Source organism: Phyllopteryx taeniolatus, chromosome 17 (assembly GCF_024500385.1).
Source record: "Phyllopteryx taeniolatus isolate TA_2022b chromosome 17, UOR_Ptae_1.2, whole genome shotgun sequence".
Taxonomy (NCBI): Eukaryota; Metazoa; Chordata; class Actinopteri; order Syngnathiformes; family Syngnathidae; genus Phyllopteryx; species Phyllopteryx taeniolatus.
Window position 1 is genome coordinate 1,437,081 of NC_084518.1, and position 24,933 is coordinate 1,462,013.

At 45.0% G+C, this 24,933-nt stretch overlaps 3 protein-coding genes across 5 annotated transcripts; 2 read left to right on the top strand and 1 right to left on the bottom strand.

Annotated features, from left to right (window-relative positions):
• Positions 1-4,419: 4,419 nt before the first annotated feature.
• Positions 4,420-11,173, bottom strand: pafah1b2 (platelet-activating factor acetylhydrolase 1b, catalytic subunit 2). Of its 2 annotated transcripts, none has more exons than XM_061751610.1 (6): positions 10,954-11,173; positions 10,437-10,524; positions 8,760-8,849; positions 7,789-7,905; positions 6,712-6,834; positions 4,420-5,938 (listed from the first exon to the last, which is right to left on the bottom strand). In XM_061751610.1, exons 2-6 carry the CDS (start codon positions 10,521-10,523, stop codon positions 5,660-5,662), a joined length of 696 nt encoding a protein of 231 aa, XP_061607594.1. In that variant the 5' UTR covers position 10,524; positions 10,954-11,173; the 3' UTR covers positions 4,420-5,659. The 2 variants fall into 2 exon arrangements, with proteins under 2 accessions (XP_061607594.1, XP_061607595.1); XM_061751611.1 differs by having other exon boundaries at positions 8,760-8,844; positions 10,954-11,092.
• Positions 11,174-12,444: 1,271 nt separating this feature from the next.
• Positions 12,445-16,417, top strand: mpzl2b (myelin protein zero-like 2b). Its single transcript, XM_061751609.1, has 5 exons — positions 12,445-12,882; positions 13,894-14,063; positions 14,520-14,730; positions 15,081-15,249; positions 16,096-16,417. Exons 1-5 carry the CDS (start codon positions 12,831-12,833, stop codon positions 16,268-16,270), a joined length of 777 nt encoding a protein of 258 aa, XP_061607593.1. The 5' UTR covers positions 12,445-12,830; the 3' UTR covers positions 16,271-16,417.
• A 2,840-nt stretch (positions 16,418-19,257) lies between these two features.
• scn4bb (sodium channel, voltage-gated, type IV, beta b) lies at positions 19,258-24,933 on the top strand. Of its 2 annotated transcripts, XR_009785073.1 has the most exons (7): positions 19,258-19,551; positions 19,705-19,875; positions 20,942-21,105; positions 21,185-21,404; positions 22,433-22,562; positions 22,727-23,534; positions 24,723-24,933. XR_009785073.1 is itself a non-coding variant. In XM_061751100.1 (6 exons), the coding sequence occupies exons 2-6, from the start codon at positions 19,791-19,793 to the stop codon at positions 22,824-22,826; spliced, it is 699 nt and encodes a 232-aa protein (XP_061607084.1). In that variant the 5' UTR covers positions 19,258-19,551; positions 19,705-19,790; the 3' UTR covers positions 22,827-24,933. The 2 variants fall into 2 exon arrangements, 1 of the variants encoding a protein (XP_061607084.1); XM_061751100.1 differs by having other exon boundaries at positions 22,727-24,933.

The following is a 24,933-nucleotide window of genomic DNA, read 5'->3' on the forward strand; positions in this document are numbered from 1 at the left end:
CTGTTGGTAAGCCTGTTGTGTGATGAACGATAATGCCGCAATAATGCACTCCATTACTAAGCTGGCCTTAAGTTAGCAGTGTGTACGCTACGGTGAAGGTCCAAAAAAAAAAGTACAGCAACAAGATTAAACATCAACAAATCTCATGAGACTTCAGCTCAGTGATTCGGTGACGCAGTGATTTTCAAAGTGTGGTCCCCGCTAGTGGCACCCAAAAGCAACACTGAAATAAAGACGACGACGACGACTTGTTGTTGTTACGAGGAGCCATCGTGGTCATGCGCGTTAGCATGGAGTGACTCGGACAAGGACGTCGTAACGGAGAAAGGGGAGTTATAGATGGAGATTGCGACAGAGATTAAACAGCGAGAACAAGCTGCCCTTTTTAATAGACGCCACCGAGCGCAGGAGATTCTGACATCTTGAGGTCAGGAAGAAGGTGAAGTCAAGGAGCTTGTAAGCATTTCTAAACAAGACGAATAACCGTTGCCGAGGGAGGCCAAAGAAAAGGACTTCCCTTTCCCCTTCCTGCTCGTTCTTATCTTTGTGTGCTCCAAACGCAGCACAAAGAGGATATTGCGGATTCATGAGAAACTGGCTGCATATAAGCGACACGCACACACAGGATGTCAATAGCGGGGGCGGGGACGACGACACACATTTCAACACTTCAACTGAGGCCGGATGGACTGCTTCACTATAGCAAATAAGTAAGCTGTTCATTTTTTTTTTTGCTTTGTTTGTTTAACATGGGGAATATTTTCCTATTTCACCCGTTTTATTAAAAGTAACAAAGCACAACAGGCCGCTTGCCTCACTCCAGCGGCATGCATTTTGATGCCATACAGGATAACAATCGCTTCGAGGTTTGAGAGAGACGACGACCTTTTGGCTGTAAAGATGCTTGTCTGAGTCCATTGCATTCAAACTGCATAAGGGATTAACACTATTACATTTAATATGCGAATCTGTACCGGGAAGTGTGTTACATAAAACTTCATGTCACGTCATGTTCTCCAAAGAATTCACTTGTCACTTAATAATGTCACTATAATGTACTTACTACTTAACTACCCTCATTAGTAGATTTACAACCAGTTGCAGTAGTACATACGTTGTAATTCCAAAGAACTAGGTCACATTGATTGCGGTCATCAAGTTAGAATTTGTGCTACTGCTGATTTTCGTGACGCAATGGAAAAACTCCGCGGCGGCCTTGGCTTCAGTCCCAGGTGAGGTGGAGCACCACCGCGAGCCAAGTTTGGAGGTTGCGAAGTCACTCAAGCATCACGGTCACTGAGGGTCTGTTCTTACTCCCACAGACTTGCGGGCCAGCGGAGGAAATGAGGTAAAAGCATCAACAGACACAACATGTATTGACTCTTAACGACCTCCAGCAAAGAGAAAAGCGACAAAATGATGACAATAGATGGCTGAGAATAAATGAATACAATTTCATGGAGCAGAGATTAGTACAGTGGTGCCTTGAGAGATGAGTTTCATTTGTTCCGTTTGCGTGTCCTTAACTCAAAAGATTCTTAACTCAAATCATCTTTCCCCTTTGAAACAAATGGAAATGCCATTAATCCGTTCCAACCTCCCCGTCAGAAAAAAATGTTGTTGTTTTTTTTTTGGGCCGGGAACTACAGAGACCCAACGATCCTATACAAGCAAATAAAAAGTCACTTTTAATCATATGTTCCCTTTAATGTAATCCTGCAAGCAAACTCTTGTCACTCCCACTACTCCTTAAGGTACGAAAAGGGATTGGAGTACAGCATGAATTGGAGCTAGCTTTTTTTCCCCCAACTTTACAAATTGCTACTTTTATGGTAAGACATTCCCTTACAGTTTAAAAAAAAACGTTGCATAATAGCAACATGCAATTTGTGTAGTGCACACCATTGTAAACTTTGCCAGTAAATGCAGACTTGCATTCTCGCTTCATAGGTTCGCATGTTTTGAGTACAAGTCGTAGTTGATGAGCGCAGGAAAAAAAAGTGGGCGTCCACACACAAAAAGCTCAGCAAACACAAACGGTGCCGGCCGCCGACCGACAGCCGCGGCAGCCTGCTTCGGTCACGTGTGCGGCACTTCATGATGGGCAGCAATCAAGAAGTGTTTTGCCTGGGGTGAAAGGTCACGCAAGTAAATAGGATAGCGCGACCTGACCGGTGACCTGCTGAATTAGGTCGAGCGGCGAGACGATTATTGAGAGATGCGCTGGCGTTAATGACGTCCAATGACCTGCGGATGGAGTAGACTTTGTGCCGCTTCACAAAGATCTTCCACGTCTTCGTGTTTGTACTAACAGCCGTGTTTGTTGATCTCGTGCAGGGCTGCGTCTACATTTCAGCTCCAGGGCCACGTTAGATTTTTGAAAACGCATAGAGGGGCCAGGACATTTCGAGATGGGGGGGGGGGGGGGGGGGGGAAGTAAATGTAAAATAACACACATTAGTCATACCTCACTCATTTGTATTCATTAGTTTGATTTCAATGAATTCGTCGATTATTAAATAGCATGAAAATGTTAACTGCATATGTAAAAATGTTCATTTTAGTCATATTTATATCATAAACATAACCAATAAATCACTTATTTAATGAGATACTTCATAAGATACAAATTGCAAACTTAGGAAAATGTATGATGTACAAAACATTGGCAAAAGTCGAAAGTCGACAGCGACTTCATGAAAATTGACCCGGGACCAACGTTACATCTGGACCCGAAGTTTGCGAACCGACGCCCGATCTACAACGATATTGGGACACATCTCTTTATCAGTGAATTCATCAAAACGGGTTGGGCGAGCACAATGCGGGACGGGAAGGACAAGGTTCGGTGAGTTTGAAGTTGATGCGGGCCGACCTGAGAGGACTGACGCCACGTGAGCCGCCAAAATCAGTGCGATGAGCTACAAACACAGACAGTAGGACAAGCAACGTAGTTCACACTTGCACAGACCAAAATCTTGTTGGAAGACTTCATCCGACACCTTTGGACTTTGCTGTTCACTGGTCGATACAATTCAATAATAAAGCTATGTGAAGCAGACGACATAAGGATCCAATAAGCACTGACCCGTGCTTACACTTGGGAGCAGATAAAATTCATTAAAAAAAAAAAAAAAAAAAAAAACCCCGCTCTCCCAATCCAGAGTGATAAAAAGAACTGAACTGAAGCCAAACGTAACCGGTTAACAGTGCTTGAAGAGCAAATATGGCCGCCATGTAGATTTGATCATTAAACTTCAAATGCCTGCTGGGAATATAAAGTTTGAACTTTACGAGCAGAGTTTGGTTGAGACGAAGCAGAAAAATGGGAGCGTGTGCGGCCAGGCGCGCAGACTATTTACTTGAAGGCCGAATTCCCTCCGATTTGGATCGACGGCAAGGTAAACACAGCAGAGAGCCGAGCGCGTCGAGAGGTTGATATGCCGACAATCGGGACGACGTGGTACTGCCGTTGTCTTCGTGCCACGTGCTAGGTCCTTGACACGAGATAAGGCGTAAAAGACGTTTTTCAGAACTGATGAACAGTCCAGCTGAAGTCACGGAGTGCGAACATGGAACACGAACTTGTAAATGATACATACGTGACTAATAGGCTTTAGTCATTTCAACTCGAAAGTGATCTTAGTCATAAAAGAGTGGCTAGTGAATGGTACCAAATTTTAAAAAATGATAAGGCCATACAGTATGTAGCAGCCTTTTCCAACTTTTAAACAAATAGCGCTCCCTGTTGGTAAGCATCTTAAACTGCAGGAAAAAAAAAAAAAAAAGAGGCACATTTACTTCAGACAACTGGAACAAAAACAAGAATACCCAATTTGTATAACGCTATACTACTTTCTATAGAGGGGCTGCCATCTTAATTTACATCTTTGCACTACTAATGTGAGTATGGGATATTTATTACAACCATATGAAAACATGTAACATATTCATCTGATGCTTTCCAGACGACATTATGGATCCAACAGTGTTTTAAAAAGGTAATCAATCGCTTGTATCGATGCAAGGAAATAACATGAAAGCTTCATGCAAGGCAGTCTTTACATGGATGTGTTTTTAGCACTTTTAATGATACCGATATTTGTATTGTTAATTATATCCAATATATGTAGGAAACCTCACCTGCACTGTCCAGCATCCAGATATTTATTTCACAGTCACACTGGTCGAATTTTGGGGCTAAAAAGTTACAGAATCAATTTACTAAAAAAAAAAATACTGAAACATAGAATAACTGCACGTGCATTAAAGTTTAGAGACTGACATCAAGTTCACTTGTAAAGTTTCAAGTGTATTTTTAGGCTCATCCTGAAATTTACTTTTTGCGAGTAGCGTACCCGTCTGTCTATCCATCACACAAGCACAAGAGGACTCCAAACATGTCCACTCAGACACAAATGAATTCTGGCCTTGCTTTTATTTCTTTTTTTTTTTAATTGGAATGCTTTACTTTAACTCAATAACAAGACAACAAGCCAAACAAGTGCACAAAATAACGTAACACACTGACAGACTCCCCCAGTCTAAATCCCCTACAGACATCCTTTGCACGTCTCTTATATACATGCGGGGTCACTTCCAATCACTCGCACCGCTCCAACTTGCAGACACGCTGTACACAAACGCTCCCGTAAACATTGGAGGCGTGCACACACGCACACAAACACACACACGCACACAATCATACACACGCAGCACGTGCTGTGCAGAGCTTAAGACAGCAGTAAACGTCAGATAATTTGAAGCTCAGTATGTGACTTATTGAGTCATAAAGAAGGTTTAGCATAAGCTTGCCAAAATGGGATTTTGTCTTGGTAGCATGATAATATTCAGTAGCTTCTGCAAATTTGTATTCCTAAAAAAGTATTGTGTGAGAGCTCAATGACAAAAACGAAACACAACAGGTGGATAAAATTACAAAAAAAAAAAAAAGTAAAATGAAAAGTCACAGAATGAAAAGGTGCGTAAGAAAGAAAATACTGTACTGTATACCCATCAAAGTGTTGAATGGGAGGGAGAAAGTGTCATTATTTGTCCATGTCAGGATGCAGAACAGCGCGCATGAGAAGTGTTTCAACCAGTCTTCAATTCTGTTGCAAACAATTCACTTGCTTGATGTTGTTGGCTTGCTCAATTACGCCGCGTCAACGTTTAGCGAACAAGTTCCACACGTCGATACTTACGGAATTCGAGCACACTGAGCATTAAGGTGATCTGCTTACCAATCAGTAAAACTGTGCTATTTTGCTGTGCTCTTTGGCAAATCTTTTAAACCTTTAAAATAAAAAGTAATGATTGGAGGACGTTAAGCACTTTGTATCCCCCCCCCATGAGCATACTTCAAACATCATACAAGTTACGTCTCATGTTACCGGAGTTGCTGTCAACATTTGACCGTGATGACATAATACAGGAAGAAATGAGGCTGTGCACATCAGTGAGTAACGGTGCTGAGAAATCAAGAGAAATACTTCATTTGATCTGACGGTGCGGTCGCACAAGGTCTCGGGCAGGGAGTCGTTTGACGAGCGAAGCGACGTCTCTCTCCCGTCGACAGCGCCCACGCCGACGTCCCGCTCGTCAAAACCAAGACACGCCCGCCCGTCTCAGGGTGCCTTCCCTCCTCCCGCTCGGCCGCTCAAACCAGCGACGCCCTTCGCTCCTCCGGCGTCTCCTCGAGTATCTGAAGCAGCAGGTCGCTGAGGGGCTTGGCCACCACGCGGTAACCCGTCGACGTCAGGTGGAGGAAGTCGAACATGTCCTGCGGACCGATGGTGCCGTCGGAGTGGACGAACTCCGCGCTGGTGTCCAGGAACTGGGCCTGGCCCAGGCGAGGCAGCCAGGAGCGCAGAAAGTCATTGACGGCGCCGTTCTTCTCCCTCAGCGGGTTGGGACGCTCCCCCCGCGGTAACAAACCCTGAGGACCGGTTTGGTTTCAAATCAATGCAAGCGCAACATCGGCAACTTCGACGTGAGATTCGTCGTCACTTGGCTTGTCTGCGCAAACGCCGACTTTGAGCAACATGTCACGGCTAATAAAACACCGAGCTCTGTCAAGAACCAACAAACAAATGTTCTGGTGTTCATTCTTCTTTCGCGTTTTTTTGTTTGCTTGTTTTTTCTCATTTTACGATTGTCGAGCTGCCAATGCAGTCGAGCACCACCGGTCTTAAAACGTCCGCCTTGTTCATTTGAGTCGCGAGATGGCGACAGGGAAAACCATTAAGGAGTCCACTTTGATGTTTCAGCTCACGGCCGTTGTGGCATTTTTTTGGGGGCAATGCTATGAAAATGATTTGATCAGGTAAACATAACACACGTGCTGTGCTGCGAAACATCATCATCAGATTTGCAGGGAGAAATGATCCAATTTCACTCAACTGGTTCGAAAATGAAGATTACTTTACCACAAATAACGTATCTTTATTCATCTATCCATGCCAGTGACGTATAGTGACAGGCAGAACCGCTAAAATGCGCTTCCAACGAACCTGCCTGTTGCAATTTTTACAACAGAATTAGTCAGGCACACTCAGAGTGAGACAACAACAAGAATTCCATACTTTTGAGACATTTTTTTGTGTGCGGTGAGATTTTTTTTTGCCGTGTAACATAAGGTGCGGAAACGCTGCTTTAAACAACTGCTCGTACGTGTTCGACAGCATGAGGAGCAAACACAAGTCGACTTACCAGTACGACCACTTTCGTTTTGGGGAGACGGCAGGTGAGCAGCTTGGCGATGGAAAGAATTCCTCCAGCAACTTGCTCTGCTGTGTGTTGGTGATTGTTGGTTCCTACCCACACCACCACAATCTGAACAAAACCAAAGACACACGTTAAACTCCTTGAATTTCTTTTTCAGTGTTGTGCGGGCCTAATTTGTTGGGAGAATTTTGCTGCCATTATGAAAACCTCAATGACGGTGCTCAATGACATTCCTGCTCGGCTTATAAAAGTGTTTCTAATTCTTATTTCGGGGCCTCCCACCTGTGGAGGATGCTCGCATTTCAACACCCACACTTTTCCCAGGGAAAGGACCAACACACTTTTTTTTCCCACAGCTTGCTTTCGTCTCCTCTTATTCCAGCCGTACCTCAAAGTTCAGCCACAAGCTTTCTCATCAAACTGTTCCAACTTTGATTTGGGGAAACTTTCAAAATAACATTGCCCAAAAAGTATGATCAAACAAACAAAAACAAAATTCTTAAAACACTTAACTTTAATGACAAATTAAAAGGGGTTATACACATTGCACCTAACGAATGTCATTAACTCATTCACTGCCGGCCCTCCCAGTTAACATGGATATTTGACGTCAGTGGCAGCGATAACTGTTACACAATAACGCAATGAATTCAAACACAAATGTGAATTCAATGTTAAAACATCACACACGCGCACAACTTCATCACGAGTGACGAGTGCTCTTCTCGTCAACCACCACAAACAGTTGTGACTAAAATGCACCAGGCAACAAATTCAAAGAAAAGTCCGTTTTTCAATAAAAACAAAAACAAAAGCACAAAAAAAAAAAGAAAAGCTGCTTGATATTGGATGAGAATCCAACCAAGCCGACGGAAATAGAATTCTACCAAAATACAACCGGTAACAACACTAAAGACAGTTAGCAGAACATCAAATGTCTAAACGCAGGAACACCTGCTCCTGATCCAGCCAAGATGGCGTGGTCAGGGGCGCCGAAGCGGGGACAAAGTGTGCGCGCGAGCTCGCAGCGTTCGCCGGCGTGCGCGGCCGAGTCGGACCGACCTTGGGACGGATGTTCTCCAGCTCTCCGTTCTGCAGCCGCCACAAGACGTTGCAGGTGGTGTCGCCGCCGATGCCAAAGTTGAGGGCGTGAAGCGGTGAGAACAACTCCCTCCACACCTGCACATACAAAATCGGGCACTTCTGTTATTTTGCCAGTGAACGCAATTATTGCAATTGCTTACGAGAATCCACCTCAGTGTGACTGGATAGAAAATGCATGGACGGAAAAACACAAGACAACTCAAATATACGCCTAATTTGTCCTATCAGCAATTAAATTAGCTGCCAGCCGACAAAAATTCACTTGCAGCACAATTTGTCCAAATTTGTCTGAATTTCCATAATAACTTTTTTCAAACTATAATGTGTTCATTTCATCAAATTCATTTATGAAATTTTGGTCACGGTGGCCGGACACAGCATCGTACGGGCCCGGTAATGCCCGACGTTGGATTTTATCCGGAACGACCGACGTCCCGGCCGTAACGAGTCAGCGTTCAGCAATTTCCGTAACAAAATACGGACGTTCCGGAACATTTGTCAGCTTTGCCTTTCCCATGGCCCATTTTACGCCTGTCAAAGCTTTGCTTTTCTACCAGATTGCTGTTCTGTATAAATAGCACTGGCCCGGAATATTCTGCCTTCAGCGGTAGAATCAGAGCCGTAACAGACTTGGGACGGCGTCTCCGTGTGAGGGAAAGCCATAATGCCGGAACGGGGCACTCAAGTCTCCATCTACGTTGTCTTAAAAGCAATTGTTGCAGTTTGACACGTATTTTATACGTCACATCAGATGCCGGCAGCCCGGCTCCGTTATCGTCACGTATGCGAGTATCTGACCTCACTGTGTAAAAGCGCACACAGTGGAAACAATATTCCGCCTTTGCTGGGTTCTGTAGAAAAGCTAAACGCCAGATCTTCTGTTTGGTCGTTGTGCACATGGAGAGAAAATTGCAAATGTCTCATCTCACCTCATATTGCTGCATCAGTTGTACCATCGAGTCTCCCACAAACAGCACATCTGGTTCTGCGTCTTTGCACTCCTGCACAAATCGGCTGTGCTGCAAAATAATGAACACAATCTTGTCAGGAAAGAGTTTGGGATGTTACGGTCGTCAACAGTACAGCATACACAAAAACTGGAGTCCAACCTCACATATCTCTGGACAGCAATGGCTTGGCACCATTTTTCCCCCTTTGCAACCTATCCCCATCTATTTACTAGAATAACTAAACCACAAAAACCTAATTTAGTTTATTTATTTATTTTTTTAAACAATTACATTGAAGTGATTCATCTTGACTGACAGCCAAGCCTTGTTGGGGAGGAGCTAAATTAAGCCTGGGCTGTTATGGAGAGTCTTTACCGCATGTGCATTTATTTTTTCTCTCCCCCCAAAATGAAATCACCTGGAAGCCATTTATTTTGAAGGGTAATGTTGTAAATTGAGTTTGGAGCCTTTTTAGAGGGGGCATCAATTACACACAACCCACACACAAATTGCGGTATCGTGTGTCCAGATCCTGCAGTGCTGGTGTGAAGCGTCTGGCGTCCCGTCTGATAGCGATCTTGAACTGCAGCAGACCGTCTCAGTCCAATTAGCATCAGCGGATTAACCTTGCAACCCCGACCATGTGGCGCTACTAAACAAGGTGGATAAAGTCGTGCTCGGAGTGCATTGGCTCAAATTCTATCAGCACAAAAGGAAAGTTAACATTTTGCCAAAGGTAAAATCTTAAACATGTTCTGGAACAGCAGTCAGGGATTTTCATCCAGGCCTGTGTTTTAATGTCGGGTGCTTGGTCTCCATGTGCCTGTCCCGAAGGCTTGATCGAATCATTTGCGAGCCTGTCGCTGAAAAATGGGCAGAGTGGGCTTTTTGCGAGAGAACCACCGGTAACCAATCATAGTTTCAGTAGGAACGCTGATATCGGCACTTAAAGGCAGCTTTCTTTATCATGGATGTTGTCGGCTCATCTGCTGTCTCGTCGTTTGGCTTTTTCTCCATTTTTGTTAGCTTGTGGGCTTACTTTTTTTTTTTTTTTTTTTTTACTAGCGTATCACATGACTAAGTCAGTTTGACATCTGTACAGGAGCACAGGTGGATGCATCTGATTTTCTAAATTAAAAAAACCCAAAAACAAAGCTTTTTCAGACTCTGAGGTACCAAAATGCCCTACGACGGTACCGGTCCACGGCGCAGTCAGCGTTTGGAGGCCGCTGGTATGGAAATAGCTGGAAACGTTCTATGTTTACAGTAATCCGTGTTTCCCAACCTTTAATGAGCCAAGACACATTCCGTAGTTTACAGTACAAACATCTTACAGTACACCTCCAAACAAAAAAGGCAAAAACAAGTACATACAGTAACAGCTAGGGAAACAATGACGATCTCGTCTCAATCGACTAAAGTTAGTGTGAAATCTGCTCGTGTTGTTTGAATGGCAGCACGTTTGTGTACCTTTTGTCATCTCGTGGTCACTATACATCACGGGCGTAAACAGATGGACAACGTTACATTCATTGCAGTGAATAACCAATTTGCTGAGCATTTGAATCATTTCCCAGGGCAAAACGTGATGATGTGTCGTCAGTTCCTCTCCATTCTCGGAGCTGACATGGGACGCAAAACGACGGCGCCACCAACCTGTGCCATCCAGCGCCCATCCCCTTGCGCGTCCTCCACCGGCTGAGCCACCGCAGCGGGGTTGAAACCGTCGCCGTCGCCGCTCATCCTGCACGAGAGGCCACAGCGGTGACTTAAGCAGCGAATTCACACACACACACAAAAAAACAAAACTCCAGATGCAAAGTGAAAGCTGCGCAGGATGTGCACGCAGCTCGCCATTTGCCGGAGGAGCAAAGCCATCGGCGGCAGCTAGCTGACACGTTAGCCTAGCCGCGCGGCGGCAGCAGCACGTGAACGTTTTACGAGCAGACGGCGCGGCCTTACGTGCACCCGCAAGACTTCGGCTGCTTACGAAGCCCGCAAGCGAGTCGAGTCGAGCGTCGACGGCACCTGAGCTTTAGTGGCCGTTAGCTTGCTTGCTAGCTCGCTAAACGCCGGAGACGCTAGCAGCCGCTCGACGAGCCTCGCGTTTTTTCACACGAAAAGCACACCGTCGCAAAAAAAAAAAAAAAACACAACAAAAACGGGGCTGCACCTGGCACAGCACAGGGCGTCGCTTCTCGAGGCTGGCGAGAGCTGTGGCGTCGACTTGACAGCTGACGACGCGGCCGCGGAGGAAGGACGAGACGCTCGCTTGCCGAAGCAGCAACAACCGAGCTGCTGCTCCAACAACCGAGCTACTGCTCCAACAACCGAGCTGCTGCTCCAACAACCGAGCTGCTGCTCCAACAAACGAGCTGCTGCTCCAACAAACGAGCTGCTGCTCCAACAAACGAGCTGCTGCTCCAAGCGAGGCGAAAAAAAAAAAGAAGGCGTGTCACATTGTTTGGAAACAAACAAACTGTGTTCACGCGCCGCACACACTCGAAAACCTCGCAGACGTTTTATGGCCATTTTCGACGCCATAACATATACATTCGACATCGTTCACTCTCGCGCTCGGCTCGCAATGAATTATGGGATTATGTTCAGACGCTTTCCTCAACTCAGTCTCGAGTTCCGGTTTTAGATTTCTATTTTTTTCCCTCCTTTATTTACCACTCATAAATCTTTGAATCAGAAAGCGCTTTGCATTCACGGGAGGGAGGGAAAAAAAACATCATCTTTTCTGAGTAATTTAAAAAAATGTGTTTTCTTTCATATTTGGTCGTGTTTTTCTGAGTAAATTTGTTCCCCCTGTTTTTCTGAATTTTTTTTTCTGTTTTGGGGAATATTTTTCTCTGTTTTATAGAAGAAAAAAATCTGTTTTGTCTGGATATTTTTGTGTTTTTTTTAATCAATTATATATATATATATATTCAAAAAATGGGGAAGAAACTATTCTATAAAACTGAAAAATACTCCGAAAAACAGAAAAAAAATCGTGAAAATGGAAAAAATACTCTATAAAATACAAAATAAATGAAAAATATTCAAAAAGAAAAACCAATCCTAAAAAAGTGTCTGGAAAAAAAAAATGTTTTTTGTTAGTTTGCTCCAAGAAAATGCAATACGCGTCTGTGCTAGTGTGATGACATCCATAATCATCTTTAATTGGTCAAATAAACCTTTGAAAAGATGTTATTAATTTCCTCCAGTAATGATTTTTCACAATCATGTTGCATTTCAGTCAGTACACAATAATTGTACCATGTATTGTATTGGTAAACCGAATAAATTTAAAACAAAATAAAATGTTCACAAACAAAAACAATAAGCTTCCATACACCCGTTTGATGGCTTTTTAAAAAATGCTTAAACTATGTGACTACACGGAGGGGGGGTTGCACATGATTAAAATATGTCAATCTTGTATATATCTTTTTCCCCGAACATTTACATTTTTTCAATGCATTTTAATCACGTGCAAGCAATATACTACATTCAACTAACTTTTTTTTTGTTCAGTGTAAAGGAAACGCAACTAAGATTTCTGTCAATCAATTTGGATTCAATCGGTTTCCACCGACTCCCTTGAATGCGGGGATTCCTTCCGTTGTCATGCTCTCACTTTGGCCACCAGGTGGAGGCAGAGAACATTTGTGTCACAGGAACAAGCCTGCTGAGACTTGCAAAGCGAATGTAGGATTCAAAGGGGGAAACGAGACTTTTTCCCCCCCTCCCATCTATTCACGAATACTTGAGTTGAAACGTGTACGAGGAGGTAGAGCAACAGGTTGTGCAAGAAGTGGCCAAACACCGCCCAGCAGGTGTGTCGTGCTTCGGAGAGGTGAGACTGAAGATTTACACGGTGGGGGTGGACTCAAGTGGAGTTTCACCACACGCGCGGGATCTTTTCTTTCTTTGTTTTCTTTTTTTTGGGGGGGTGAGGGGGGGGGCAGCGAGGGTTCGACCAGCACCCGTGGGAACGTCCACACCTGCCCCGATGAGAGTTTCACGAAGGGACGGTCCGAGTTGAGGTTCGTCAGTGTCATGTGTCCGCCATGGCCTCCGCTGCTTCTCCTGGGAGGCTTCGTGCTGTCAGGTGAGAGCGAGAGAAACTTCCGTGACACGTCCACGCCACGCATTGTGAGCGCCTTATCAGAGTTTGACTCGGACTTTTATTGTTGTTCAGCAAATTAAAATGTCACGCGAATGTGTTTTAGGCTGCTAGTCAACCTTGAAACCAGGGGTGTCCACCTCATCTTTGTCACGGGCCACTTGGTCGTCACGGCTCCCCGCGGAGGGCCAAAGATTACCTTTATTATTCTAATTACATACAGTATACGCAACACAGCGGCACGGTGGACGGAAAAGCAGATTCATTCAACTTACTGAATAAAAGTAAAGTTACAGAGGAGACGAACACTGCCACCATTCAGTGAGGCGAAAAAGTCGTTTTAAGATTTATATTCCAAAAATGCATAAATGCCCCTGTCAGTCACACACAAAATCAAAATGAATCGTCCTCTGAGAGTGTCAGTCCAAACTGAGCATTTTTGTCTGATGTAGCAAATGCTGTCATCTTGAGCGTATCCTGTTGATACTACCGTACTGTAGTGACACACACACACACACACACACAAATTGGGGAACACCTTGAGCAAGTTCAATCAGTTTTATGATTACCGTGGAAGAGTTCCTGATTCTTTGCTCATGTCCTAATTGTATTTGACTTATTGTGGCTTTTATATATATATATATGTTTTATTTATTATTCAGTTTGGGTTGAATGCGTGTGTTGTTTTCTTCATCCGGACATTCCAAATGGTTGTCCTGCATGGCTACGGTCAACGTTTGTGCAGTGGCTCTATTTGTTTTTTCTTCTTTTCTTCCCTCGGCTTCACGATTGCTTGGTGTTCATTATTATAACGCTCTTTTGTTTTTTTTTTGTTTTTTTGCTGGAAGCGATCGTATTCTCCTTTGCCTTATCAGTTGGAATGTTTGTCGTCCATCATCAGCGCGCTTGCAGCGCGGTGACCTTCGGACTCTGCAGCAATCATCAACAGTTTAGCAATGAGACCGACGCCTTCTTTTTTTGCCCTCTCGATTTTAGGAGCGGCGCTCGTCTCAGGAATTGAGATCTACGCTCCGTCTGCGGTGGAGGCGGTGAACGGGACCGCGGTAAAACTCAAGTGCACCTTCCGCTCCAGTCACCCCGTGTCGAGCCAGTCCGTCGTCGTGTCCTGGAACTTCCGGCCGCTGAACTCTAAAAAAGAAGAGTCGGTACGTCAAAAACGGAATCGTGTCAAACGCGACGACAGAGGACGACTTTGTAGCTGCGGTCTTTAACAAGCCGACACGTGGCGAATCGCCGTAAAAGGAATGATTGCGAGGCAATGACTGTGCACAGTTGTGACGTTGACATCTTGCGCAAGGCGAAACCCAATCAGACAGTCGCAGCCCAGTGGCGCGAGACGCTAACGTGCCCACTGAGGTAACGACATCACAGGCACTTTGACCTGATGCTTTCTCGAAAAAAAACATCTCCAGGGGAATGGCGCGTCATCTTCTGTGGTCCTCTCTATCGTCGGCGCGTCCTTGAAACAAATGCACAGCATCGCATTTCATTGCCAGCTTACGAAGTACTCTCGTAGACAGTGCGTCCGAAAAGTATTCACAGCGCCTCACTTTTCCCACATTTTGTAAGTACAGCCTTATTCCAAAATGCACGTTTGTCAGGTGTTCTACTACCAGGAGGTGGCGTACCCTCCGAAGAGCGGACGCTTTAAAGGCCACGCGGTGTGGTCAGGAGACGTCACGAGAAGCGACGCCTCCATCACCCTGCGTGAGGTGCCCCCGACCTTTAACGGCACGTACATCTGCAACGTGCGAAACCGCCCGGACGTGCACGGCGACAACAGAGAGACCAGGCTCAGCGTCGTCACCAAAGGTAGGCCTTTGCGCCGCGTCCTGACGGGCCGGCCATACATACAAACGCCTTCGAGCGCGTCAACAGCTTGTTCGGGGGGAGTTAACGAAATGAACTTGCCAGATGATGTCAACCTATTTGTGCGTTCTAGTCAGTGCCATCTGTGTTATTTAGAAGGACTTTGTCAGACATCAATGTAAATGGAGAAGCATGAAGAACTGCTGAAACCTTCTTGTCTTTATTTTGACAAATATTATCTGTGCAGCTGCAGTTGACGTCAGCGACGATTGTGTTTAACCTTCTCCCCTATCTTCGCTGTTTTTTTTTGGTTTGTTTTTTTCCCCCCTCTCTCTTTTCCCTCGTCCTCGCAGCTTCCCTCTCCGAGATCAGCATCCTGGTCATCGCGGTCGTCACCGGCTGCGCGTTCATCCTGATCCTCCTGGCTCTCTTCTTGGCCGTGAAGTTCTACAAGAGGAGGCGCGGGGGCGAGGACGTGGAGCTGCGCGCCCAGGAGCCCGAGCGCAAGGACCCGACCGTGTGGTGAGGGGCCGCAGGTGCCGCCGGCGCGCCTCTCCTGCTCTTCCTCTCGGGACTGGTGTGACTATTTTGGGAAAGAGACTAATGACGGCTCGGGACTGTTTTCTTCCATGTTTGCTCCTCCAACGTGAACCTTTTGAGAGTTTTTTTAAAAGCTTTTTATTGCAGTATATTATGCATTTCACTCAAATTTGCCATTTGACCATGTTGTCGTTTTGTTTTGTTGATACCGCCAAGTAGGAGATGTGAATATGGACGAACCTTTCTACCGTTCTTGAGATAATTGATCTCGGTTCACAGCAGCAGTTTTGATCACCTGATCGTCGTCCACAACCACTACAAACACGATTGTGTCAAATATGAGGCCTTCCAAGATAAAACTGTTGCTGCGAATTTAGTCACATTGTGTCTTTTTTTGGGGGTGTTTGTAAGGGTTGACATCATGATATGAGCGGATTAACATTTTCCGGCTTGACAAATGTTTCCTCTTAAGCAGCAGCTGCCAGTCGGCACGTTTGCCTTTTTGCACTTTGTGAATACAGCTGGAGAAACTAACAATTCCAGAGGCCAAAACCCAGACAACCGTCGACTGGCTTTGGCTGGATGAATGCTCATGTGGCTTGAAGTAGTTTTTTGTTTTTGTTTTGGTTTTTTTTCTCCCTCCCCTCTCTGCCGCACGCTGGCTGGGGTCAAGCTGAGCATTCTGGGTATCACTGAACATTGCACTTTGGGCTTCCTTCTTATTGGCTACGCGTTCCCATCAGCAGCCCATCTCACGGTTCGTGTGTGTGTCTGTGTGTGTGTGTGTGTGCGTGCGTGCGTGCGTGCGCGAATGCTGGGCTGCGTCAGTAAACCCGAGGAAGCGGTTCATCTAACCGTTGTGAAGGAGACGCACCAAGTTAGCTCAGATGATGAAGCGTCCGAGCCGAGCAGCGGAGACGATGACGAAGAGGACGACAGTGAGGAAGAGGATGATGATGATGACGACGACGACGACGGCGGCGGCGACGATGACGACGATTGAATCGAGCATTTTTTAATCGAGCGCAGCGGCTCTCTGTCGACGAGCGGAATTAATTTGCTTGCTGTTTGTTATCCCGATGACACAAAAACTACGCGACCAATTCCCTTGCAGCAGGCGCCAATAAATTGGGGGGTTTTGCAGATACAATCATGGATTTTTGTTTTGTTTTCCTGTATACCGTTACTGTCCAGTTGCATTAGGGCCAAGTGGAGCAGTGAGCAACCAGAGGCCAGCAATGGCGGGATATGGCCTCGCATGCGGGATGGACGTCGGTAGGATTGCTGGGCCTTGGTGTAGCGTCTTGCTGTGCTAATCTGCTCGTATTTGCGTTGTCGGGTTTAAGGTTGTGCCCTTTGGCTTTTATTATCTTTATTTTTTTTGCTCAAGGTGACTGTCGCTGTGCCCCAGCTTCGTTCGACTTTGTTTTCTCGCTGCCGCTGCTGCTGCTGATGGATGTGGTGTTTTTTTTTTGTTTGTTTTTTTGCGGGTGGGTGTTCATCCCCTCGTACTAACGCACTCAAGTTGTGATTGCAATCACGAAGGTCATCTGCTCGTAGATGATTAAATGCTACCAACCGCCGTACGTCACTTCAAATGCTGGTGAAAAATAGCAACCGGTCCTCTCATGGTTCTTCCACAAAAGATGGCAAAGTGTTTTTTCGGTTTTGTTTACGTCTGTACAATAGTAACCTTGCACTTGTGATTTTGTACACTTTTTTTTCCCCCCTCCTCTAATAGTCTAAAATGTTATTTGTAACTGGAATAAACTATTTGAAAGCATGACGTGGAATCTGTTTTTCGTGCCGGTTTTAAGTGCATTGCCGCCTGAGGGGTCGAAGGTCACGACTCTTGATGCTATTATGGAGCGTAGATGCTGAAATCACTCAATTCCTGACAAAGGGGTGAACTTCGCACCAACCTCGCTTGTGAACAACCTTTAGGGGCTGCTCCTTTTATACTTAATCATGACACTCACCTGTTTCCGACTAACCTGTGGAATGTTCCGAAAAGGTGTTTTTTTGACTGTCCCAGTCTTTTGCTGGCCCCTGTCCCATCTTTTTTCAAACGTGCCGCAGGCATCAAATTCAAAAGGAGAGAATATTCACGAAAACACAAACACTGATCAGTCATTTAAATAGCTTGTCTCTGTTGTGTGTTCAATTGAATATAAGTTGAAAAGGATTTGCACATCATGAGATTCTGATTTGATTTACCTTTTACATAATGCTTGTATATTTAGCATTTAGTTTGAACATTTATATTTAGACATATTTCATATGTAGACGTGAAACATTTCATATTTTTGATTTCTTGACAAATATTGCTGTAAAAAGATGTTTCTAAACACTGTTTGAAGCGAAATGTGACAAAATGTTGACAAACAACGTCACCGCATAGCTTGTGATTTGACCCGCTGTTTGCAGCAGAAGCCTATCACACAAAAGCAAGACTGTGCCTTTCCTTCTTCCTGCTGCCGCGTCCACCGAGGCCGAGTGCGGTCGGCCTGCGGACTGGCCGCATTGTCTCTCTCTCGCACGCCCACATCCTCCGAACCCGCCATTAATCCGCTCCTGCCGGATAACGCCGTGCTTTCCGAGGGAGCGGGGGTCGTTTGCGTGTTCTCGCAATGCCTTCTCATCTCAATTTTTAACTCTGGAAAATGTCACTTTTTTTAAAAGTTATCTTGTAATCAATGCTACCATGCTTTGCTAAAAAAAAACATTTGTACTGAACAAGCAGTTGAGTTTGGATCATGAACTCCAATTCATTAGTTACGATCGGAAGGTAATCTTTGTGTGTGCGCTTGTTTGTGTGCGTGAGAGTGTGCATGTTGAAGTTTCGAATTTTCCACTCGGAACAATTTCAGGTTAAAACACACACACAAACAGGAACAGGAAAACCACATACATGTGGTTTAGGCTAGTGTCCTCTTGAGGCCACTAAAAGAGCACTCATCATGGGCACGGCCCTGCGGCCTCGTTAACTCAGAAACGCACAGTATTCATAATAAAGCATTACTATGATGTGACAAGAAAAAGAATTGCACACAAGAAAAAGAATTGCACACTTGCTTTTAAAGGTGAAGAATTGTACTGTGTGGTGTACTGCATGTAAGAGTGTTGACCTTTGACCTTTCGACCATCGGATGGGACGTGCAAACATCACATGTATACAGTATATATATATATATATATATATATATATATATATAGACACACACACAAAGCATGTAGGAAAACATGATACCATGTTGACCTAACGACAAATGTTCTTGAGAATATCGCTTCATATAAGTGAAATGTTCCATGAGATGAAACCATTCAAAAGTCAATGGTCTTTTACGTACGTGTTCAAAAGTGTATCCGTGGGTTGAACCTTTTTCAAATCTCAGACACGCTAATAGATTGCACCACAAGGTGGCTCTTTGAGATGATATTTGGGAAAAGATGTCATGTTTGAGAGGACAGCAGGAAGGCACACCACCACACAGAGCCAATCACAAACGTCGGCTTGAGAAGGACGAAGTGATATGGGAAAAAGAATCCAAGCTTTTGTGGCTATTTTTAAAATGCTGCTAACATTGTCATCATGGAAACTTCCAAAAGCAAGTGTACACATTTTCTCCCAGTAATGCAATGGATTGCAATGACATGAATTTTGTAAATAGATTTCATCATCTCGTTGCACGTAACGAGTTTTCCCCCAACGCGGCGCGTTTGCGATCGTGTCCGCCGAAGGCACGAAAAGCTTCGCGAGCCCAGACACGTGGCATCAGGAAGATAACGCATCCTTGAGAATGCGACTTGACCCTGTGGCTGCATTACACAAGCCCAATCTGCACTGCAGAACTTTTCCCTGCTCATCACAAACACTCTGACAAAAGTGCCTGCATGCCGAGTCAGCAGAGGGGCCACGTGGGGGAGGGGGCTGGCACTGAATGGAGGATGGAAGGGAAGGTGATGGAGAGGGGGAGAGGTGGCGCGCAGCCAGCGTAGCTAGAGGACAGGCAAAAGTTGGAAGATAGCAGGGGAGGAGTCAGCTGCCCCGGGGGTCTCCAGCGGCGGCGTTCGCTCGCTCGCTCGCTTGCTCCCGTCCGGCCGGCCGGCCGCTTCGCCTCGCCTCGCCTCGCCTCGCCGACTGTCTCTCGCTCCTGCCTGCAATGTGGCAGCCGCTGCAGTGAGAGTGCGGAGGACCTGCGGATTCTCCTTGAATCAGCCGTGACGGTGCAGCGCGGCGAGAGTCGGCCGCCGAGCCGCGGGCCTGAGAGGGAACCCAAGCAGGTAGGCAGTGTTGACGCTTCCACTTCCACTTAGCGGCCGCTCGGGTTTCTTTTGGAATTTGCACAGAGGACACTTTGTAACTTTTAATTGCGACGCTGCATTGAGATATTCAGTTACTTTCAAGTCATTGACATCGTCTTGTGTTTTCTTCAGCGGCTCCCACATAGAAACCCGGAAAACTATTGAGGCCGAGTGGGAAATTCTCACAAGTCAGGTTTGGATCCCGAAGTCATTCGGACATGGAGGTCCACGGCATCTGGGTCGATGCCCTGAGGCTGGGCCTTCCGCGCACAGCCTTGGAGCTGATCGCCACACTACTGCTTGGTAACGTCTATTCGATCACGTAGAGCTGTCTCATCCTGACCTTTTGCGCATTGATGTCATCGTCATTCGCGTCACCGTCGGGTGATCTTGAAATTGACGCTAATTCACTGCTAATTGGAACTTTCAAGTTGTGCGGGACGGATGTGGCCAGGACAGACCGCGCGATTTGGAAAGCATCGAAAACCATCAGGCATTAATGCACATTATGATCTCATTTCTTTTCAAAGAGCTTTACATTATGCATAGAAACACTTCGTGCAATGGTACCTTTGGGTGCAGGGCACTTGTTAAGACATAGAAATAAAGTTCAATAAAACATATTACATCTATGGAATCTCTTCACATATATGAGAAACTTGCTCATTCTTATTGACGGTATGTATGTATTTATTTTGGCCTGACCTGCCTGCTAATACAAAATGGAGAATCTGTATGCATTTGCTCATCTCATTCTTGATGTATTTGATGCACTTGATTCTCTGTTTTTAGTCCACATGGTCACAACAAGGTGACAGCAAATTGTTGCGTGTGTAATCGAACGGAGGAGTTAGTGTGAGTTAGTGGCGCGACGCGCTTACTGTTACTATTTTTGCAAACTCACTATGCACCATACCAGGAGACGAAGTGCGATAGCGAGGGTGCGATGTGAAGGAATCAATAACAGTCTCTCACATCTGACCTCCTTCTCTCTCCCCCTATTTGCCGCAATGATGCTTGACCTCATTTTGACCTTGATCCTGTTCCGAGCAAATTGTGAAACCACAAAGTTCCTCACCGCAAGCATGCATCGCTCTTTTATTTTGAGCACGTGCTAAGTTATGTTTTGTCTGCCTCATCTGCACTTGAGTGCTAATTCTGCACAAAGCTTTGTCAGCATGCAGTTTGCACAATACACACTAGATGGGAGCATTAAACACGAGCGGAGAAAGAAGGGACAGGACAGCTGCAAAACGCGTCACAGAGTCAGATGTTATGTGTCAGATGTTATGTGGCCCAATCTTTTGTAAGGAAGAAAGAAATACAAGTGCCTAATAAATGTTGCCAATCCTTCTGTGTTGCTCTTCAGTTGTGAGGTCTGCTGAGGCCTTGGAGATGTCCGTAGGCAAGATTCCCTTCTTGGAGGCCGTCAACGGCAGCACAGTCGTGTTGCCCTGCACGTACTCCAGCTGCATTGGCATTGAGAACCTTTACTTTAGATGGCAGTTCAATGACAACGGCACCATGCAAACAGTAAGCCCTTCCACATGACGGAGAGATTCTCACTTGTGTCGCTTTCGGGACGCTTGACGGCTTTGCGCGTTGCCATCAGGTGTGCGACGCAGTGATACCGTCCGAGGGGGTGGTGCCAAAGGTGAAGATGTATAAGGAGCGGTTCGAATTTGTGGGGAAGAACCGGAACAACAACATTTCCATCTTGTTGTGGAACATCACCTTCGAGAATGGAGGCCAGTACACTTGCTTTGGAAGCAACCCCAAAGAAAAGAACAAGAACCACAGCGCCATCTTCAAACTGATTGTCGTGGACGAGTGTGAGTGGGTCACTCTTTTCTGGTAATGAAGGGAGGAAGGTCTAGTCATCATATGCTTATTTTCTCATACATACGCGCGTACTTATTATTGAGGAGATGGTGCATTGCACACACTTACTAGCTGGCCAGCTAGTAGCTAGCTACAGAGGAGTCAGATGTTCCCAGATTTTACAGCATCGAGACGGCCACAAAACAGACCCGGGCTTCTACCTTTGGCCACAGTACAGCAAAGGATCCTGGTTAAAGTAAGCCATTTGAAACTAGAAAGAAAAACCTTTCCAGAGGGAGATGTGGCAGCCAAAACACGTGCAATACATAGTTTTTCAATAATTATAATATTTCTTTGTTGCAGTCTATGTGTACAGTACAATACGTGGAAAACCACCATACCATGTTGACCTAATGACAAATTTGTACAAGTTAGACAAAGTCGCTTCAGTGAATGTTCCATAAAAAAAGTTATGAGGATGAAACTGTCCAAAAGTCATGTTCTTTTATGTGTTCAAAAGTGTAAAAGTGTTCAAGCGTTTCAAATTCTTATACAAACTAATAGATGGTACCACTAGATGGCGCTTTGAGGTCATATATTGAAAAATGTGTCATGTGTTAAGAGTACGGCAGAATGGCGCATGACCAGAGAAAGCCAATGACAAGCGCCGGCCTTAGAACGAGGGAGTGTTGTGAAGAAAAAAAAAAAAATCTGAGTTTTTGAGACTATTTTTCAAATTTAACTCAAATTTCAATCGCAGGAATTCTATGTGCCCTGCGATTGGCTGGCGACCTGTTCAGGGTGTACCCCGCCTCTCGCTCGAAGATAGCTGGGATGGGCTCCAGCACGCCCGCGACCCTAGTGAGGAGAAGCGGTACAGAAAATGGATGCAAGGAATTTACAAAAGCAACTGTATTTTAAGTACATATTTTCTCCCAGGAACGTCACGGTGACATGGAATTAGCGATTTCCCCATGATGCATGATGGCCTTTGCATGCGCCGTATTATGGGCAGTGACTCTTCAGTTTTCTACTGCAGTGAGGGAAGTGGACAACACGCTGACCATCATCATAGCCTCTGCTGTGGGCGGAGCCATCGCCCTGCTCATGGGCTTCATGCTGCTGAAGAACTTCACTCTCTTTGTTCTCGCCAAGCTCGAGGAGAAAAAGTGAGTTTGCCATTTTGCCACTTTGCCATTCATCATTTTTTGCTGACAATTCATGTGATGAGCGCAATGTTGATGTTTTGAGATGTTTGAGATGCTCCTCATGTCTGTTCTTCTTCTGCAATCCTTTACCCCGTCAACCCCGCTCCTCCGACCCCCCCGAGCAGTAAGGAGTGCCTTGTAACTTCCTCGGGGATCGACAACACAGAAAATGGCCTCTCAGGATCGAAAGTGGATTCAAAACCCAAACCTCCGAAACAGAAATGAGGAGGCGCAGGCGCAGGCGAGTGCTCGTATTCATAAGCCTTCATTGCAGAATTGCACTGTACGAAGTACGCTATGTTTCAACAAACAAAAAACAAAACAAAACAAAAAAGTGCGTGGCTGCCTTTGTTTTTCAAATGTACATGCAATACATAGGACCTAAAATTTTAGCTGCTTTGTCAAATGTGCACACTTTTACGCCTACAAAACGCAACCAAAGACACTTCTGTTCAATATTTAGACTTCCTTTTAATATGTCAAAGTCAAAATATGTCCAAAGTTTTCGGTCGCTTATGATAAACCCGTGGCTTTACTAATCATCCTCATTGGTAAAGTGCCATTTGTTTACATGGCAAGTCATTTCATTGCGAAGGCTTACGATTCAAAGGCGAGCGTGGTAGTTTAACGAGTCTTTTACTGTGTGATGACACAGCATAGGCACTGTTTTTATGTATTAGAAGTCCTTTTTTTTTTTTTAATTCACAACATGTAGTTGTAGCTGGCTTGAATCCTGTATAAGTAACACAAAATAATGGTTTTGGAAATCTCAGTATGGCACAGACCTTTGAAATGTGACCTTTAAAATTGACCTTGAAACAAATGGGAGGGCCCACTCTGCTTTTTTTCTTTGCTTGATGGAAAAGAGGCGCCTGCCGTTACACCCGAGTTCCTCCAAAAGTGACGGACACAGCACATGCAAATATTACAAAGGTAGGGATAACGTCATAAGCTTCTCACTACAACTAGACAACCCCTCCAACCCTTATGAATGTCTTACCAGTGTTGCTGCTTTTATGAAAAAATAACTCATGCAATTCATGCATGTGACATGAGTCAGCATTTAGAATGCTTAAAAACACACACACACACACAACAACAATAGTGTGTGTGTGTTTGGGGTATACAGTATATATTCTATTACAGTGGAAGTAATAGCTCTAGCTCTGGGAGGTTATGTAATAACTAATATACTACAAACCATATTCTTCTGTATTCCTACGGCTATGCATTGTCTGTGACACGCCCTGGTTAATCTGTATTATTCCATGCAGATGGTAGTTTTACAAGTTACTTTATTTTGAAGAGAAGAAAAAAAAAAAAGAAAGATGCTTTGTCCTGTGAATGAAGGTGAACGTCCGTGACCACGTGAGCGGGTCTCATCTTGCACGCTGGGTAGAGTGCTCTTGCGACTGACTGTATGACGAATGTGCACCGAATTTTGTATTATATGTTGAAACTTGCACCTTGAAAAGATTACCTCTGGAGTGTGCCGCAGATGCTGGAGATCGACTCAAAGGTGAACGTACATGCCAGCATACTGGAGCGGGATTTCTCATGTTGATACTACTCATTATAATGTGCCTCCATTCTTTAACCGCCGGTGGAAAGCAATATTATAATAAAGGGTGGGTTTCATATCAGGTGTGTCAATGTATTGGTTCAAATGAACAACTTCGAGTTTTGTTCATTTGAACACTTGAAAGAGGCCGGACTGATATTGCAGAAAAGTGCGCAGTGACTTCCAGATGAATTCTGAATTAGCAAGTGCAACTAACCTCAAAAGTAAATTGGACGTTTTCCACCGTGCAAACCCAAGGAGATCATTTTGGAAGACGAATGAGTCAATTTGGCTGAAGAATGATTTTGCTGCAGGGCTATCAGATGTTGTCTTGTAAATGAACTCTATTGAACAAGTCCAATGATTGACTTGACAAAATCATGTCACTGAAGATTGTTTAGATTCTGATGGCGAGGGCGGTATCATCATCATCACTAGTTCCGAGTTCTATGCAAAATTACAAAATAAGTGCATGCTCTGATTTTAACAATCGTTAGACTGATCCTCTGAGTCACTGTAACGATATTGCAAGCGATACAATTGAATATGTTCTGGATCAGGACGGAGGAGCGTCTTGTGGGTTGGGACTCCTGTACTTGATCAGAATCTGCAGTCTGCAAACTTACCTTGTCATTCTCCATCGCTGTACACAAATACTCTGGCTCCGGCTCGCCCCCAGGTGACGTCCCTGCCTTGTCAAGTTCTCCCTGTAGATCAGCTCTTGACCTGTTTATTACTGAAACTCAACGAAATAAAGTTTGGAGCAAAATA